This window comes from Eschrichtius robustus, chromosome 4 (genome assembly GCF_028021215.1).
Source record: "Eschrichtius robustus isolate mEscRob2 chromosome 4, mEscRob2.pri, whole genome shotgun sequence".
NCBI classification, from domain to species: Eukaryota; Metazoa; Chordata; class Mammalia; order Artiodactyla; family Eschrichtiidae; genus Eschrichtius; species Eschrichtius robustus.
The window spans coordinates 41,088,123-41,106,094 of record NC_090827.1 but is presented as its reverse complement, the minus strand read 5'-3'; the positions used below and the strand labels follow the sequence as shown (position 1 = coordinate 41,106,094).

The window sequence follows — 17,972 nt, the reverse complement described above, 5'->3', positions numbered from 1 at the left end:
ATTCTTAAATGAAAATGTAATTTCCCCTTTAAAATGTATTTCTGATTACTTTTCAGACCTTGGCAACTTTATTTTACTAAGAGACATTTGTGGCATAGCCATAAAGCCAAAATTAGGTTTATTTCATGAAAGTGAATGGTAGAATTTGTTCTGAGTCTCTTTTAAAATTAGCAAAATAAGCAACCCGTAGAAAGAGAAGAGGTTTTAAAAAGTGGAGTAATTTCTTTTACAGGCTGTTAGCTAGTGTGTGTGTGTGTGTGTGTGTGTGTGTGTGTGTGTGTGTGTGTGTGTATGTGTATGTCCACACACACACGTAATTTTTTTCCTGAGTTTATTGGTAGGAAATTCTTTGATTTTGGAATCATGTGAATTATTAAATTTTAGCGACTTAGAAGTATTTCAAAGTCATTCATAATGAAAATGTTATAATTTTATGAAAAACTTTACAAACAAATCATATCTTGTCTTATGCATGTTTTTAGCACTTGGGTTCAGCACTGCTGCTTTTATTAAGACTGGACTTGGTAGACTATATGAAAGGAAGTCTGTGCTGGAACTGATTGTTTTGAGTTTGAGAATGTAGCTAATCCAATGTAGAGAAAACTTTAATTCTGAAATTATATCAGCTAGAAAAATTTTCTACTTTGTTGTATGGCTGAAATGTCTGAAAATGTATTTTAGTTTCTTTAGGAAAGGTAGGTAACCAGAACTACTCAAACTCTCTAATTTATGGTTATTTGTGAGTTAGGCCGAAATTTAATTCAGAATACTATTCTATTATGCTTTTAGACATACATGGCTTAAAATCTAAAATGTGATTTATTTTAAACATATCTAATGAACTGTCCTCGTTATTAAAACCCCTGCCAATCTTTGTGAAGTTATTGACTCCTTTTGGGGAAAGTTACAACTTCTATTTCTGTCTGATCTTATTCTGTGCAGCATCATTAAATTAATTTTTTTCCCTGCTGCTTGTGCAATACAGGACCTTTGAGCCTAGACACAGAAATGGTCTGTACCGCTGCAACCTGCCTAATGTTACAGAGATCAAAACTTTTGCTAATTTATATTCTCAAAATTTTTTCAGCCCATTATTGGAAGAATTTTTGATTTTGTATAGACGTTGGTGCTTTAAGGTATTTTGTAAATGAGGATACTGGAGTGCTTTTCTCTTTTTGTTGGTGATGCCTGCATTAAATTAAATAAGGATGGAAAAAAAGATATTGAATTGGGGAATTTTTATTTCTCCTTGTCAAGACTTAAAACTTTTTCTCTGGGATAGTTGGAGGAAGAGACGTGTCTAATGCTTTAAATACTTCTGTGAGTGAAAAAATGGTCATTTTAAAATGTCATTTATATCTTTTAAACTGAACACTGTACCCTTAAGTAATTTCTTTGTAAATGTAAGCACCTACTACTTGCTTTGAAATTGTTCTTAAAAATCAGAACATTTTCCCTAGAGAATAAGTTCATTTGTATTATTCAAAAAATTAGTATATTTGTCTGAACCAGTTAGTATTACAGTGCGTTTATTCTACATCTGCAGGAAGAGAGACCTGAAAAAGATATAGTATAGGTTGAAAGAGTAGAGATGATTTCAGAACTGATAAGATCACAGTTTATATTTCTAACTCAGAACTATTTTTACTATGGAATTTTTACCTAGGAATCTTAAAACTTCAGCCTGTTTTATCAAGTGAACTAGGCACCAGAGCTCTGAGCAGCTTCCTTGTTTTTCATCCACCTCTGCTATCCTGCTGCTCATCCCTCCATACACTGCCTCCCCCACTCAGACTTCTTCCTCTGATCTTTAAAATTGCTTTTTAGCACATTCTTCTTTGTATCTCTCATTCCTGGATTTTCTCAGTAAGTTAAACAAAAATGGGCTAATTCAAAGAATAAATTTTAAATATTAAAGGATAACATCTGACATGTATTCGGTATCTGTGCCTCTCAGTAACATATCTAATGGAGTATAGTTACCTCCAGCCTAAAGAAGAGGAACCAGTTCCTTTGGGATGCTTTCAGTTTTACTAATTATTTTATTTTTGTAATCAGATATTTCCTTATATTAAAAAGAAACATTTGTTAAAGTTGAAACATTGAAATGAATACACTGGATTGTTACCTTAGAACAGCAGGAAGAGGAGGAACATACTTTTCTTATATTTAATTTTTCTTTGGTCATAAAATAGTATTAAAACCTTTTTTATTTAAACTGACTATAAGCTACTTCTGAATAATTCTGGGACTTTGACTAAAAAATGATCATAGTTACAGCATTTATAACTAGCCATTTAAAAACTTGAAGTAATTTATAAATCTGGATTGTTCATATCACCATTTGCTGGGGAAAAGGAATATCGCTATATCCATTTTATCCTCTTTTAATGTTACTGATTTAATTGTTAAGTTTTCTTATTTAAAACTTGAAGAGGACAAATGATTGAAGGATGAGTATAACTCATTGTGTTAACTATTCAGAAAAGATCCATAAATGTTTCTTTTATAATTCAGACTCAGAGTGCATTTTTTTTAGATGATGGCATGAGAGAGCAGATATCTTAATTTTTAATGTGAAAAAACTTTTCTTTTAAAAATTAGGATCAAAATCAGTTCTTCCATACAAAATCTGTTCTTTCAAGTGTGAAATAAGATATTACTTTTAGTCTTAAAATCTACAGAACAAACATATATTATAGTTGTGTAAAATTAATATTTTCTCTTTTCTAAAGATTTTGGTGGGAACTTGAATCGTTAAATCTACAGAATGTGCTGCATTTGTAAATTTTGCGAACTAGAGTGAAAATGGAAGCTTCTTGCATTCCTCAAGTTCACATCTTTATATTGTAAATAATAAATTGTGATCTCACCTTCCTTCATTTAAGAACAATCCACAAACAGTCATTTACAATGTAAAGTAATATTTTTATTACTGTTTTCAACAAGACTGCTTAGGGTGAGGGAAGAGGTGCGGGAGAGGGAGGGGCACATCTGACATTGGCACTGAGATACATTTAACATCAGCAAAACTTTGTTTAAAAGAGAAATTTTACATATAATTAAATACTTTTTTTCACTTGGTGACAACATTCAGGCAACCCAAAACAAATTGGAGAGAGAGACAGAGACAGAGACAGAGACAGAGAAAGAAGAGGGGGAGAGAAGGAAAAGGGAGAAACTACTATATTTTGATTGAAAATGTACCTTGGGTTTCATTTTGTTGTGGCAAAGCCCGATTGCTTCTGTTGTGTGACCTTTTAAATTCACATTGTTTGGAAGGAAAGGATCACTTTTGTGCAAGAATGTGATTTTGTGTGTTTGGTTGGTTTGCTCTCCTTTTGTTTGCTTGTTAATTAAGGAAGTCTTCTGCCTGGTTCCCGTTTCTCGTAGGTGGCTTACATAAAAGTCTGTGTCTGGAGTTTCCGCGGTTTGTCGCCGAGTTGTGTGTTGTGTGTTTGAGAGCATTCCCGTTTGTGTCGCTTTTCAAGCAGTCCCCAGCACCCTATAGTTTGTCCAGGCTTTTGGGATTGGTGAGAATTTCCCTGGCCAACCTCCAGGTCTGCTTGGCAGCGCTCTCCAGGGCCGAGTGGGGCTTGCCCTGGAAAAGGTCGAGGTTGGGCAGAAAGTAGTGAGGGCAGCGGCGGCACTGCAGGCAGGAGATGAGCTGCAGCAGGATGCCGTTGAGCCGATCTCCGAGGCACGCCTCGTCCCAGTCCGTTTCCCGCGGGTGCTTCTCGCACTCGTACAGCAGCAGCGTCTTCATGTGGTAGTTATTGAGCGGCTGGCCAGGCAGCTCCAGGTGGCGGTCCCGCAGCGTCTTCAGCACCGAGAGACACTTGTTTCGGCAGCCGCCCATCAGCAGGCGGTTCTCAGCCTCTCCGAACTGCAGCACCCAGGCGTCGCTCTCCGCAGAGCTCTGCTTGCCGGTCAGCGAGTAGCACTCCTTAGAGAGCAAGTTGAACCCTTCGGCCTTGACCTCCGCCACCCGATTGGGGCCGGGCCAGGGGATGTGGGGCATAGGCCACTGTGCAGCACTGCGAGGCCAGATACCGGTGCACTTGAACGCCGGAGTGATTTGCACCACGTAGCGCTCCCTGATGCGCAGCTTGACCTCGCTGGTATCCGCGATCATCTTGACCACATCCCGGTAGCTGCACTTGTCCACCGCCTGAGCCACCAGCGTCTGGAAACGTGAGCGGATCTTGCGCGCCGAGAGATAGCCGGACGCTGTGATGAACTCGACCCAGAGAGACATGCTCCGCTTCCGCCCATCGCTCAGTTTGAGCACTGCGCAGCCGGGCAGCGAGCCGTCGTCCACGAAGTTGAAGACGCCCATCTGGTTTAGGTAGAGCACCACCTCGAATTCTGTGGGCGAGATGACCTCCAGCCCCTCGTAGCGGGCATCGATCTCGCTCAGGGAGCTGATGAAGCGAGGCTCCTGCACCTCCACTTCCTTTAGCACGTCCGAGACCACCTTACAGACCTCTCGGATGGTCTTGGCGATGGCCGCCTTGCGCGCTTGGCAGCGCTCAGTGTAGTATTTATTGAGCTGGTAAACCAGCTTGGCCTGAGCGGCGATCATGTTGGGGCACAGGTCCGGGCTGTACACCGGCGTCTCGCAGTACGTTGAGGGATCCAAGGCTCACGCGCTGGTGGTGGCCCTGCGGCTTGCGAAAGAGGCGCTGCGCTCCCCTAAGCCCCACTTTCACTCTTGTTTCCACCTGGGCTGCCCGGCTGATGCTTCAGCCGTCTAGCTCTTTCCTTCCCCTCTTTTGAAAGCTTTTTTCTTCTCCAGAAAATAAGGGGGGGGGGGGGAAGATGATCTTTGAAAAAGAAAAGTATCTGCTGCGACTTTTTTGCTTTCTCTTGATACGTGAAATAAAGATGTGCCTGCGGGCGAGATGAAGGGAGGGGGGTGGGGAGACAGGGTGAGAGAGAAAAATTCAGGTTACCAAGAGGTTAGGCTTAGACGTCTGCAGCGGAGATGGCCCAGAAATCTGGAAATGAGGTCTTTTAAATGCCAAAGTAAATTTAAAAATAAAAGCGAAACATTCAGTGTTTCTTAAACTTCTCTCCCACGGTGGTAGCACTTCTTTATTCAGATTGGGTGAGTGCTTTTCTCCTCACCCTCCCCCAAATGGAAGGTGAAGGGTGTAATTAATGTCCAGAGAGCGGCGAAGTGCGACTCAGTCCGCAGCACACTCAGAGGTTCGCAGATGCCCCGCACTCTCAGCGCGTAGGTCTGGTCTCTTCTCAGGGGGTCCTCTTGTAGCGGTTTTCCTCTTTTCCTACTGGAGGCGTTGTTTGGACTGGGTTGGTTTGTTTGCAGTGCGTTCGTCTTGTCTTTCTCTAGGTGCAAACCGCTGGAAGTTGTTTGATACTCATTTCTGCTTCGTAATGTATAATTTTGGCGGTCACAAAATCTATTTTAGTGTGACGAAGTCGTTGCTTGCGTTGCATCTGGGGTTTAGTTATAACGATTCAAGGGTTTTTCTTCTCCTCCCCCTTTAGGTTGCTTGTGCAGATTCCACTTTCTGAGTCGCCTCTCCCTCCTCCCCTCCGATGTCTCTCTCTCTCTTTCCCTCTCCCTCCTAATCTCTCTTCCTCTATCTCCCCCTCCCTTCCTTTCTCTCCCTCCCTTTCTCTTTCCCTCTCTCCCTCTTTCTCTCTCTCTCTCTCTTACCCCACCCCCCAGCACCTCTCTCTCTCTCTCTCTCTCTCTCTCTCTCTCGTTGCTGTTTCCTGGAGTTATTTAGTTTATGAATGGTCCTGGGCCATCATGAGGGGGGTGGAGCTACAGTTCCTACAATCGCTGTCGGAGCTGTCAGTGCTTTAGCCAATCCGAGAGAGAAGACAGGCATGCTTGGCAAACGGTAGCAGCCACCGCTGCACTTGATAAAGAAAGGGGGTAAAGAGAGAAGTAAGAAAATAGGAGGAGATAGTAGAAGTCAAATGCTCACACACATTTTGCAGCCCCCTCTTCTTTATCCTCCTCTCTTATCAATTGCAAGGAAGAAAAAGAGAGTGTATAGAGAAGGGACTTCTTGGAGATGGCTGGAATGACTCAAGGGAGAGTAGCAGTGGTTCAGAAAGGTTCACTTTTTTTTTTTTTTTTTCTATCAACATTGTGAAGAAGGTGCAAACGCTAACAAAATTACTTTCGCTTGAAGGCAAATGGGAGGAGGAAGGGAAATCTGGGAAAGGACCTGAATTTTTCTAGATTTTTTCCTTAGGTAAAGTCTTCCTCCCTTTTCTTCCCCTCCCCTCCCATTGTTGCCAAGAGCCAGAGCAATTGCTGTATATGTGCGCCAGTTGGGGGGTGGGGGGAGTGGACATGGGGTGAGAGTTTATAATCATAAATCTCTTTTCAGTAATTTCCGTATGCTGTTGAAAAATGAGGCAGGGCAAAAATGGTACAAGCACCTTGTTTGATAATTACTTCATAATTAAGATTCAGATATATTTAATGTTATTACTTTATTGTTACAAGGAGTAACTTGTTATCAGAGAGAAAATATGTTTAAGTTGTGAGAAATGGTGCAGATTTATATATGGTAAAATTTTGTTGGATATACTTTTAAAATAAGCCACTAAAATTATTTTAAACTTAATAAAAATGAAGGGAAGTAAATATGAACCTGATTTAAAGTTTTCTTCAAATGTTAATGTTGTAAGTCTAATTTTGAGTATATTTTCAGGCAGTACAGAATTTCACTTGTAAACTCATTTTATTTTCATAATTGACTCTTGCTTTTAAAAGACTTCACTGCTGCAAAAATCTATAACTATCCTGTTATTGATTACACAGATGGCTTCACTCCTCCCTTGGCATTTCAGTGAAACTCATGCATGTGCTTTTAGTATATGTATTATACTTTCGAGCTGTACCATGGTAGCCTTTAGGTACTTTTGGTTGAAAGAGCTGTAACAGGGTTTCTGATTTGCTTAGAATTTATGTTTGAACCTCAGGTGTGTGGATTCTGAGTCTTTTTAAGACAAGTCAAGTAGATGGGAATGTTTTTAGTTAGAGTTTGGACGTTATGTACTCCGATAATGCTGTAACAAAGAAAATCTATGAGCCGGTTGTGCGAAGACTTCATTTTGCGAAACCTGGTATGCGGCTTTTGCAAAACCCCGTGGGAAGGCTTGACTTGCTGTCTTAAGGCTGAACCAGATGAACCTGAATTCAGTTGCATAGGGAAAGTTTGTTTCCTCAGGTACTTGATGTCAGACGCTTGGACCTCCTTGGTTCGTTCTTACACGTCTGGTGCAGACCACTGGTATCTTGTCACCCCTTCACTCTCGTAGCTACATGTCTCTTCCTAAAGAACTTTGTCCTTTTTTCCTTCTTTTCATCAAGTCGCATTTGTTGCCAGGTATGTCTTCAGTGGCCAGGAGTTGAGACGAACGGTCGCGTCCGCGGGACTCCGGGACGCAGAGCTGTAGTGACTTCTCGGGAGTCGCAGCGGCGCGGGCGGCCGCGGGCTGCGGCGTGCGTGCGGCTGGCTGGCGTCGGACCCCGGGCTGCAGGCGGACGGACGCGAGCCGGCGCCTTCAGGGTCCGCGCGTGTGGGACGCCCAGGCTCTGCCGGCACCCCGGCGATTGGCCACGAGGCCACAGCGGCGCTCTGGGAACTGTTACTGGCAGGAGGGGCACTTTGCGGCGGGGAGTGGTGGGAACGCCAGAAGAGGGTCCCGCGCGGCTTCTCCCGAGGGCAGTTACTGGGCGGAGACTGGTGGCGGGGTGAGAGGGTGAGGAGCTTCCCTTCCCCCGCCCCGACCCTCGATCCTCGCCCCCGGTCGGAGCCGCTGAGGCCCCGCGCGTGGACCGGCCGGGCCCGCGACGCCCCAGGGAGTGAGTGTTTGCAGAAGGCCCCGGGGTGACGGCGTCATCCCTCCTCCGCGCTCCCGCGCCCGCGGGCAGGCGCCCAGCGCCCTCCGTCCGCACGCCCTTCTCGGGTGGGGCGGCCCTGGCCACGCGGGTCTTGGCGCCACCACTTGCGCGGCACCCCGCTCCTCCTCTCCTCCCTGCTTTGTCAGCACGACCAAGCTTCGTCCCACCCTTGTCCCCTCGCTTCTCCACTTTTACGTACTGAGGCCGAGGGAATGATAAAATGTTACAAATGTTTTGATTTAAAAACAATTCATTACCAACTTACCCTGTCCAAGGTAGATGCTCTAGTAAATAATAAATCAGTTAAACAAAGGCGACTTTAATTTATTGCCGTGGTACTAATTAGAAACATCATTTGAGCAATAAACTTAAACACTTCCAGCAAATAATGCTCCCTCTTGCTGGTTCCCTTCCTTCCCCTCCCCCACCCCAACTCACTCTGGCTGCCTCTGCTCTAAGAGCTGCTTCAGCTGTGTGTTTGCGGATCCGCTCTTCCTCTGGTTGAATAATTGAAGGGGGAAACGGTATCCGAGGAGGCTGTAATCGAAGAGCCCCTGTCACCTCTGCTTTTATGTATGTTAGTATAGAAGTCCATCAGCAGCTCCTTGATGGTGTATTAAAACGAAGTGGCAGCCCCTTCTGCAGGAGATACCGTATTCTATTAAAGGAGACCAAGTGAGAGAAAGAAACTCTAGAGGCTAAAAGCCACTTCAAGTCTTCAGACCGATTGATCTGTATTCTCTTGTTATAATCCGTCTCATCATACTTGAGTTAATGAGGCAAAAGAGGGGGAGCGAAATCTGATGGTCCTTGACAAATTCATTAGGGAGGCTGCAGGACATTTTATGTGACTGTTAAACATCTTGTTTGTTTGGTTTAGGCAGTGCCAACATCAGCATGCTTCTGCCCAGACCTATCATGTTGGTCTGACTACAGACATTACTAAAAAGAGAAAGAGGACATTCAGGGTGTGATTTGAATATTTTGTTGGATTTCATGAAGCCCATAACCTTCAGACTTCTCTAGGATTTACCTTCACCGTCCTTACACTTAGGAACATTTATGAGCATTTAGATGATGATAGTGAGGTGGGCATGTTTTTAGTTACTATAAACTATGTATGTTTAAACTTCAGTCTGAAAAGTTCCCATTTCCTTAAAAAAATTGAGTCAAGTTACAGAAATTACTGTGCTAGTTTTTGAAAAATGTGAATGTTTAAGCTCCAGAAGAGTAGCCAGATCATACATTAGATCCTATCTTTACTTGATCGTTGTTAAATAAACTTTTAATTATTAATTGAATTTCCTTTTTCAGTGAAACACTTCTGGGTACAGGAACTTGGAAATCAAAATGTTAACTATTTATACAAGTACGATGTTTTTGAAAGAAAATGTGTGTATTTTAATTTGAACACCTTTTTATATTTAAAATTAGAAGCAGAACCAGGTACTTTATGAATGGTGCCAAAATAAGGTGATGAGTTGACAAAATACTTAAAAAACTGAAAATATTTCTAATTGAAGAATAATGGGCAACTAAGTTAGAATGCTAATCTTGTAATATGTTATTCTAGGATAATAACACAGTACTTGATTTTTTTTCAGTTTCTCCAATTATGATACTTTCTTGCATAGAGAATTCAGTCATATTTTCTTTCAGCAATTGACTTAAACATCCTCAGCTTAAGTGCTTTGAGAAAGAACCCTGTCTTCCATTTACAGGCAGACAGTATGAGAGAAAAAAGAAAACTCATGCTCTTTGCCTGTCATTTTTATACATTCTTGCACTGCTGATGAAGCTTGAGCTGCTGCAGGGAACGTATGGATTTGAAAAGAAATGATTCAGTAGTTCATGTTGTGTTTCTCAGAAGCAAAACCAAACTAATGGCTGCAGTCAGTGCTTCTGTACATCTGACAGTTATAATCCTGTTTACATTTCCAGAGAATACAAAATGCTTAAACTGTTTTATTTTTTGCTGATCTTTACTTAGAAATGTGCTTACTGAGTTAAACTTCAGTGCAGTTTTTACTTTATCATATCACTGAGACTTAAAAGATACCCATTAATTATCTCTAGAAATGGCATACAGTATTTCAGTCATCTTTCCTAAAGAGTATACAGATTTTTAGATTATATGATTTTGTTTTCCAGGAAAACATTTTAGAATTATTCAAAAAATAATCAGGTTATTGACTTAAAAAAATCAACTCTCTGAAGGATTTATACTTTTTGGAAAACAAAAGACCACGTGTTTACCTGTATATATTCTTATCCTCTAAAATCTAACTTTAAAATATCTGTGCAGTTGCTAAATGTTTGGTTCTTATATGCTTAATCATTCAATATATTTATAAAAATATTTTTTAAGAAAAAAATTCTTTTTTAGGGGGTCAAGATGTAAAGGGCAATAAATAACGATTAAATTCTCTGAATTTAAGAACTATTCCAGTGAAAACAAGAAGAAAAGTAAATAACCCAAACACAATTTGTTAGTGTATTAGCTGATGAAATTTTATTGAAGTAATTATATTAAACTATCTGTAAGAAGCTTTAACAGCACCAACTGTCAGGATTATACTATGCACATTGTATTAAAAGTCAGAGTAAAGCCGCATTCTCTTCCATTCTCTGTCAAATGATCTAATTTTCCAAATCTCCTAAGTATCATAGAAATTGCTTATAAGCTATTGATAATTATTATTCTGGAACCAATCAGGAAAATAATCAGTAATAGAATGTTTTCTTTGAGCAGTTCACCATAGTGCCTGTTAATTTTAAATGGTCAATCATGCTGCTAAAACAAGTTGTTTTTTTAATTTCTTTCACAAAATAGCTTTAAAAAAAAACTGAAAAACCCCCAAACCTTGTAATCACTTTGATTGGTAACCCAAGGGTATTGTCATTTGAACAGTTTGAACTTAATGTTCTGTAAGGTCAAAGCAATGGCTTTAACTTTGCATTACTAAGCCTCAAACTGTACTGAAAAATAAATGCTTTTATGTACTTTTGAATATTGTTTTGTGGGATTAAGTTTGTTTGGGTTACCTTGGATAATGTATTTGATTAGTGATATTTACACCTATTAAACTTTTACAAGTCTAATTCTTGTATAATTTAGTAGGATGAGAGAATTGAAAGTACAATAGATGTTTGTTTTTTCCCCAAGTTTAGTACCAGCTGTGTATATGAGTACTTTATTAAGCTATACATAAGCTAATATCATCAAAATGGACAGTGATAGAGCAAAGAACTTGTACTCAGGAGAATGGAAGTGAGCAGCTTTTAGCCTGACTGAAATGTAAATACTCTTGTATTATTGAGCTAGGATATACAGTGTTAAGACAATCTGAGTTAATTCAGCAAGTATTTTTCATTGATTGAATTTACTATATTTTCATTTATGTCTTTTGACTTTACCAAGAAACATTTAGCTTTTTCTCATTTTAGAGAAACACAGTTTTGAGTTGTAGTAGTCACATTCCTTTATTTCTGTACGACAGTTGAAGAGTTGTTCTGAGAAGTTAAATAAGATTCTACCTTTCTGTCTTCTTTCCTCCCTTTTTAACAATTTTAACTTATTAACATACTATGAGGTATATATTATATTTTTTCTGTTTAATAACTTTGGCTATCATGACTCACTATAATTTTCAACAAATGAAAGGGTGCTTTTAGTAGAAGCCAACTCTTAACTATTTACAGGATGATTATGTAATTAGTGGATTATTATTTGTGTCTCCTCCACCTTTGAGAAACCAATTTTACTGGTCTTTAATATCACTTCCACAAAATAGACAGAAAATCAGGATTATTGGTATTAAACTTGATGCTAAATAAATCAAGGCTCTTGATTTCAATTTCATTCATTTCCATTTGGAACATTGAATTTTATGCTTTAAAGAAGATGTGGTATCCTTAGTTTAATAAGATAATACTACTGACTCACATGTAGAATATGTTTCTTGGAATTTCAGAGCCATTCCCACTCCCATTTCCACTTTCCTTTGCCATCAGTGCCAGACATTTACAAAACAGATGATTGAGATTAGGGATGTAGATTATGCCTGTACTGAGCTGTACTTAGTTCAAAATATAAGACTTGGTGTTACATTCCATATTTCTTTCAGGCCATACGAGACATTTTGTGGGCCTGTGTTTAAAATTATCAGTTAAGCATATCGTAGGTAAGTTTTTGTTACACTTCAGGAAAACTAGCCCTTTTAAACATCTTAGTTTCTCTTGAAATATACAGGTTCTGCAGCACTCCATCTATAATATTATTAGTAGTAGTAATTTTGCATCAATCTTCTGCTAAGATTACAGGAAATTTTTAATAAGCTTGTGTTATTTTTAATGAAAATGTTAAAAAAAATCTACCCTGTTCCTTCCTTTAAACATTGTGAATTAGAGTAAAAGTGATGTGCTGAGAAGTTTCTCTGATTCCTGGTAGTGGTTGAATAACAACAACAAAAATCCTTCATTGGCTCTAATCTATGTATAGAAGACATCTGTGTAGTATAAATGAAATAATATTTGATGATCTAAGGAATGGAAACTTTTCCTTTAACCATGTGAAATAAAGCTAGGATATAAAACAGCTGTCTTGGCCTATGTATATCAAGGTTCTGCCAGTCTGTTTCTTTTCTGAGTTTTCCCTTTCTCTCTTCCCTTGTTATCTTTGGATCCTAAAGAGTCACTCTCTTATTTTCTGACTGGTTTTGTCTGTAGACGAAACCTGGGTTAGTAGGTTTAAATCAGCCAAGATAGAGTGAAAAATCTTTGATCTATGGCTATGACTGTTTCCAAATGATTTGCTTGCTGGGACCAGACACTATCCATGCCCTTTCACTTTGCTATCAGATAGGTGCACACAAAGGACCTGAAAGGCTACCAGATGCACAGTTAATCATCATATTAGATAAGTAAAGGGTTCCAACCGTACTTAATTAGATCTTCTATTTCTAATAGTTATTTGTTCTATAGTACCTTGTTGGTTAAATGCTCTACAAATCTAATCTTTTCTTCAAATTAGTTAAAACTTTCTATAAATTGTAGCATCAATTTAAAACAAATGATACAAAGCTATGTATTTTTTTTAATATAAGTTTGTTGCTGTCACATAGCTTACCTGCGTAGATAAGATAAAGAAAAGGAGACAGTATGATAGTATTAAAGAGCATTAGTCTAGGGGATAAAAAGCCCTAAATTTTTATCCTAGCTTGGCTACAAACCGTGTGAGTGACCTTGATCAAGTCACTATCTCCACTCACTATTTTCTCAATTGTTAAATGGGGGGATAGATGAAGAGTTTTTTCTACCTCTTCTAGATAGACAGAAATCTGTAATTTCCTACCCTAACATGTTTAAAGTTGTTGTTTATATCTTTATTCATTGATTTTAAATCAGAAATCTTTCTGCACACATTTAGAATTTCAGTGCTGTTCTAATATATGCATATGAAAGTTTTCAACATGAAAAATATCACAGAAAGAATAAGCTTACGAATCGTTATATTCCATATTTTAGACTTAAGGGAAAAAATGCAAATTATAGATTGGAGACAGTTGTGAGGGACAACCCATTAGCAAGTTGGAATAGATTCTAAGAGTATACTAATTATTCTTTGATAGGAGTTGGATCATAAAAATATGAAAATGAAACAGGCTGTGTATTCTTGTATATTCAGCAAAACCGTATGTGTTTAAAGGTGTGCGCAAGGTTGGCAGGTGTGTTGTTGTTTTTTTTTTCTCAAATTGTTGAATTGTCTTTCAGTGTTTCTGATATTTTCACTAAGATTAGCTATTCTGTAAATATTAGTTTGTGGAGCCAAATGAAGTTCAAGTTCATAATTAACTTAAAAAAATTTTTAAAAAAAGGAAAGGTCGGTCTTCTCTTTAGAGAAATGACACTGCTTTAAGCAACTATAACATTACCGTATTCATGTTGTGTTAAAAGATAGACCCAAGCAGGGAAATGGTTTTCAAAACATGAGTCACTAAAGTAAGTTTTATACTACTTTCTCATGCTTTTAGCTTGTTTTCATCAGAAGACCTGACAAGCATAAAAGTGTTAACATCTTTTATTTTACAGATGTTCTTAGTTTTCCCTCAGACTGTAAAAGATGCTGTATCAGAGTAGCATGGTAGGAAATAATTTCAACACCTCCTTTCACTTATGCGATAACTTATTATTTGTCTGAGCTTGTGGATATTTTTGGAGGGAGGGAAGGGAGACAGGAAAAGACAACATATTGAGATCTAATTGTTCTCATTTTGAGATATAGATCAATCAGTCTGTCTGCTGTATTATAAATTCTCTCTAAAATACCTTTTCAGTGGGCATAGTTGAGTTATTTTTACTTCTGTTTTGTGTTCTTTGGAAGTCTGTCGTTAATGCAATAGGCGTGCCAGGTGACCACCGAGAGAGTTGTTGATGGACACTCTGTGGGTTTGCAGAGTGCAAACCTAAAAGACTAAGAGATGAGAAAGGCATTGCTATTTGTGAATTTATGTTTTATCTCACTTCACTTGAAAATTTATGAGTAGCGTGGCTTAAGGGTGCTGGACTTGTGTGTTCCAGGGCTTGCCCCTACTGATAACACCCTTGTTGGCGTGAAAGTGCAATGCAAATTATGACAGTTACAACCTTCTGTTTTGTTTAACTTGTCAGTAGATTTCCTGGCTCAGTGCTGAGGGCAATGGTGTGTTCAGCTAGTCCATATTCACCTAAACTTAAAAGGTCAGGTTTCTACAGGCAAGCCTAGTCAAAGCCTAATTGATGAGGAGGGCAGAGAGACAGAATTTACTGTTCTGTTGGCTAGTTTCATATCGTTAGGTTGTCCTGAAAGCATCAGGCAGTCACAGCCCCTTTCATGTAAGTGCTGACCCTAGACAGGAGCTGACAATCAAAGGAGGCAGCCACAGGAACCAGTGCAAGTAGGCTATTGATTTTTCAGTTAGGTCTAAGTAGTTTGTAGTATGGGTAATGGGTGACAGAGGCAGGTATGTCATTATCCATGAGCTCCAGAACAGTAGCGACAACCCTCTCTCATATTTCCTTCAGCACTGACAGTATGCATCCAGGGCCGGTCAATAAATCGCCCAACCCTTAACTGACAAGTGACTTGGAGGTTTAGGTTGAGGGGTGGAAGTTACAGAGCTAAACTTCTCTACTTGAACGCATACTGGATCTAGCAATAGAGTCAGTAACTATATTGTTGTAAGTTTTTGAAGTTTTGATTTGGAAAAGTCAGTGCAACTATGAAAATCAGAGTTTACTTTTAAGCTTTTGAGAATTTAAGAAGTGTGTTTACTTAGTTAAGAAATAAAGAAATGAGCTAATCATTTGTAAAGATACTCTGCCAGCATAATTAAGTTGGGTTATTATTGTATGGTTTCGCTTTTAATTTAGACTAGATCCTTATTTAATCACGATATCTCTGAACTTATAAAAGTTTAGCAGTTAGAAATTCTCTTAAAATCCTTTATAATTCCTAACCTCGTCTTAAATGTTTTAACTGCAGACTAATTTTAAGTAGAAAAAAACTTGAACCATTCGTAAATGTTAGGTATTAGCCACTAAGCAGTTACTATTTGACCTTCAAATTCGTTTTATATTACTTTTCACAATAAAATAGTCAGGAATTGAACATTTAATGATTGAAGTTTGATGAATTATGGTTGCTTCTGAATTTTAAAAAGCAATGAGGCTGACTTGTTTTAAAAGCATTTCATATGGATTATTTACATTTAAAGGTAGATGTAGGTCGTATTCACATAAACACAAAAGTGTAACAGGTTTTGATTAGAAGTACACATGTTCTAAAAGGGATATAAAATAATTGAGAAATATTTTAAATTTAAACCAATCTCTATTTTGTTACAAAATGTAAGTAATATAAAGAGAAGATAGTATTTATAACTAGAAGTGGGAGTTTGGGTTGTACCAGGATCCTTGCAAACTATCACATGCTTACATTTTTTGAAAACTTTAAACAAATTGAAATAAAACAGAAAAGTAAATGTTTTTTAAAACTTCCTTAAATAACTTATCGTTATGATATCTTGTTTAACACTGTGATATTGTACAGAACCAGAGTTTAAGTCTGTAGTATCATCTAGCCGTGGGGTAGCCTGCCTGACCACATGAATCATTTTCATTTGTCCAATACAACTGAAAATACCACCCCCCCCCCCTTTTTTCTTTAACTAACAACAGCAGGTTAATGCACACTGAGGGTATGGATGCTTAAATATTTTCTTAAGTTTGCAGTGACATGTCTGTGTGAATACCCATCTTCCTTCTTAAGAAATGAGAGAATGCACATTTGAAGTGTAGTGAAAGATGACTGCTATGGAAATATGATAGTCTTAGTTTTAAAGAAGCTTTGGGCTTATGTAATTAATATTTAGAGAAATTTTATTCAAATCTCTTGCTTTAGTCACCTTTTGAGGCTTATAGATTCTTAAAGCAAGATTCCTTTTAGAGTCAGTGTTTTCCCCCTCTTGTTTATTAATCATTCACTTAATCTGTGTTTTTCTGTTGGAATAGATAAAATATTTAGCTGGGAATCTTGTAATCTTTATATTGTTAGCTATATTATTGGTGCAGCTTCTTCTGCTGTATTTGATGTCTTTCCTGAATACAGTGTTTTTTCAGGAATAAAAAAAAAAAAAGCTGAAGAAAGGGGGACAAATTAAATTTTCATGAAAGAAAATCCTAATCAGCAGTGACAGTGTAAGAGAAAGATGATTGCCACTTGGTCATTGTGGAGAGGCACTTAGATTTGGTGTCAGTGCTTCTGTTAATGATGACTAATGTCTTTCTCGGAGCAAGTGCATGCTCCAACATACTGCTACAGTCAGAGAGAGGGCTCAGCAATAGACACCACTCAGCAAAAGCATTAGGTGTCCTAAAACAAAGGCTTTTTAATGCAATCAGTTTGACAGTCTCTATTATTAGAAAAATGCAAACATAATTCTAAGGCATTTATCAACACACTTTAAGCTGTTTTATGTCCAGTACTAAGAGATATTATTTTAAAATTAAAATCGAACAATATTAATAAGATGTGCTCCCTACTTTGTTACTTACAGGAATGGGCACATATATTGCCATTGCACAAAATCACTTGTGTTTAAGAAAAGTTTTAAAAAGAGACAAACATGCAGCAGATTTTTTTTCATACTGCATTGCTGTATCCTGAATAAATGCTTTATAGTTACAAAAGAGAATGAATGACTCAAAAGATCTTTTTAGATCTTTTAATCTTAAATATACTGCTCACAAAAAGATGACATGTGTTATTTCTTCAGTTTTCCCCCAAAGTGTAAGACCTTTCAGAAGGGCATTTGCAATGCTTGTCATATTTTTTTCATATACATCTTATTGGCCTGACGTGTCTTGAGAACCATGAGAACACAGATGTCATTGCATTCAGACAACACTAATTACTCTGGGATTTTTGCAGCCTCAGTGCCTGCATGTAACTGTCGACTATGATTGTTCATGCAGCCTACAGTGGGGACATTTTGCACATGAAAATAGTGAGACACAAAAATTGTACGACAGGTCTTTTAGTCCCCTATTGTTCTCCAGTAGAACTTGGAAGAAAAAAATTCCTGACACATCAATTTCATTCAGTATTTTGCATTTGAACCATGTTTTGGCAACATTTTCCTTTCTAAAGTAAGAGTGTTATGCTTTAGTGTTCAGTGAAATCTATTATCCATCTGTTCCTTAACCTTCTTGTACAGTCTTCTACATTATTTTGTCTTCAAGCTTCATGGGAAATTTCTTTATGCAGCTCATAGTTTGAGAGAAGCACTAATTGTGATATGAGTCTTTCCAAAGTGACAGTGCAAAACAATAAATATGTATGATGTGTTCTTCTGGTGTGCAATTTCACGTTTAATGAGAAGCTGCAGCAAATATGGTTAGTCTCAATGTCGATAAGTCCAATCATCTTATGCTTTTAACACAGGTCAGTTCTTTTCTTTGTTTAATTTTCTCTGTAACGTTCTGGATTTCAGTTGATGATTCATGGTGTTTAGGTGGTTTCAAAGTATCAGAGGTC

The 17,972-nt window shown here is 38.3% G+C and overlaps 2 protein-coding genes across 4 annotated transcripts in view; one reads left to right on the top strand and one right to left on the bottom strand.

Moving 5' to 3' along the window:
* Positions 1 to 17,972, top strand: part of LRBA (LPS responsive beige-like anchor protein) — a 750,846-nt gene that overhangs the window by 451,559 nt on the left and 281,315 nt on the right. The gene's annotated exons all lie outside the window — the stretch shown is intronic.
* Positions 3,506 to 4,585, bottom strand: MAB21L2 (mab-21 like 2). The gene has a single exon (XM_068542082.1). The coding sequence runs from the start codon at positions 4,583 to 4,585 to the stop codon at positions 3,506 to 3,508; it is 1,080 nt and encodes a 359-aa protein (XP_068398183.1).

What these genes read in the sequence shown, in the direction of transcription:
- MAB21L2 (XM_068542082.1), bottom strand. Translation starts at nt 4,585, where the DNA reads ATGATCGCCGCTCAGGCCAAGCTGGTTTACCAGCTCAATAAATACTAC.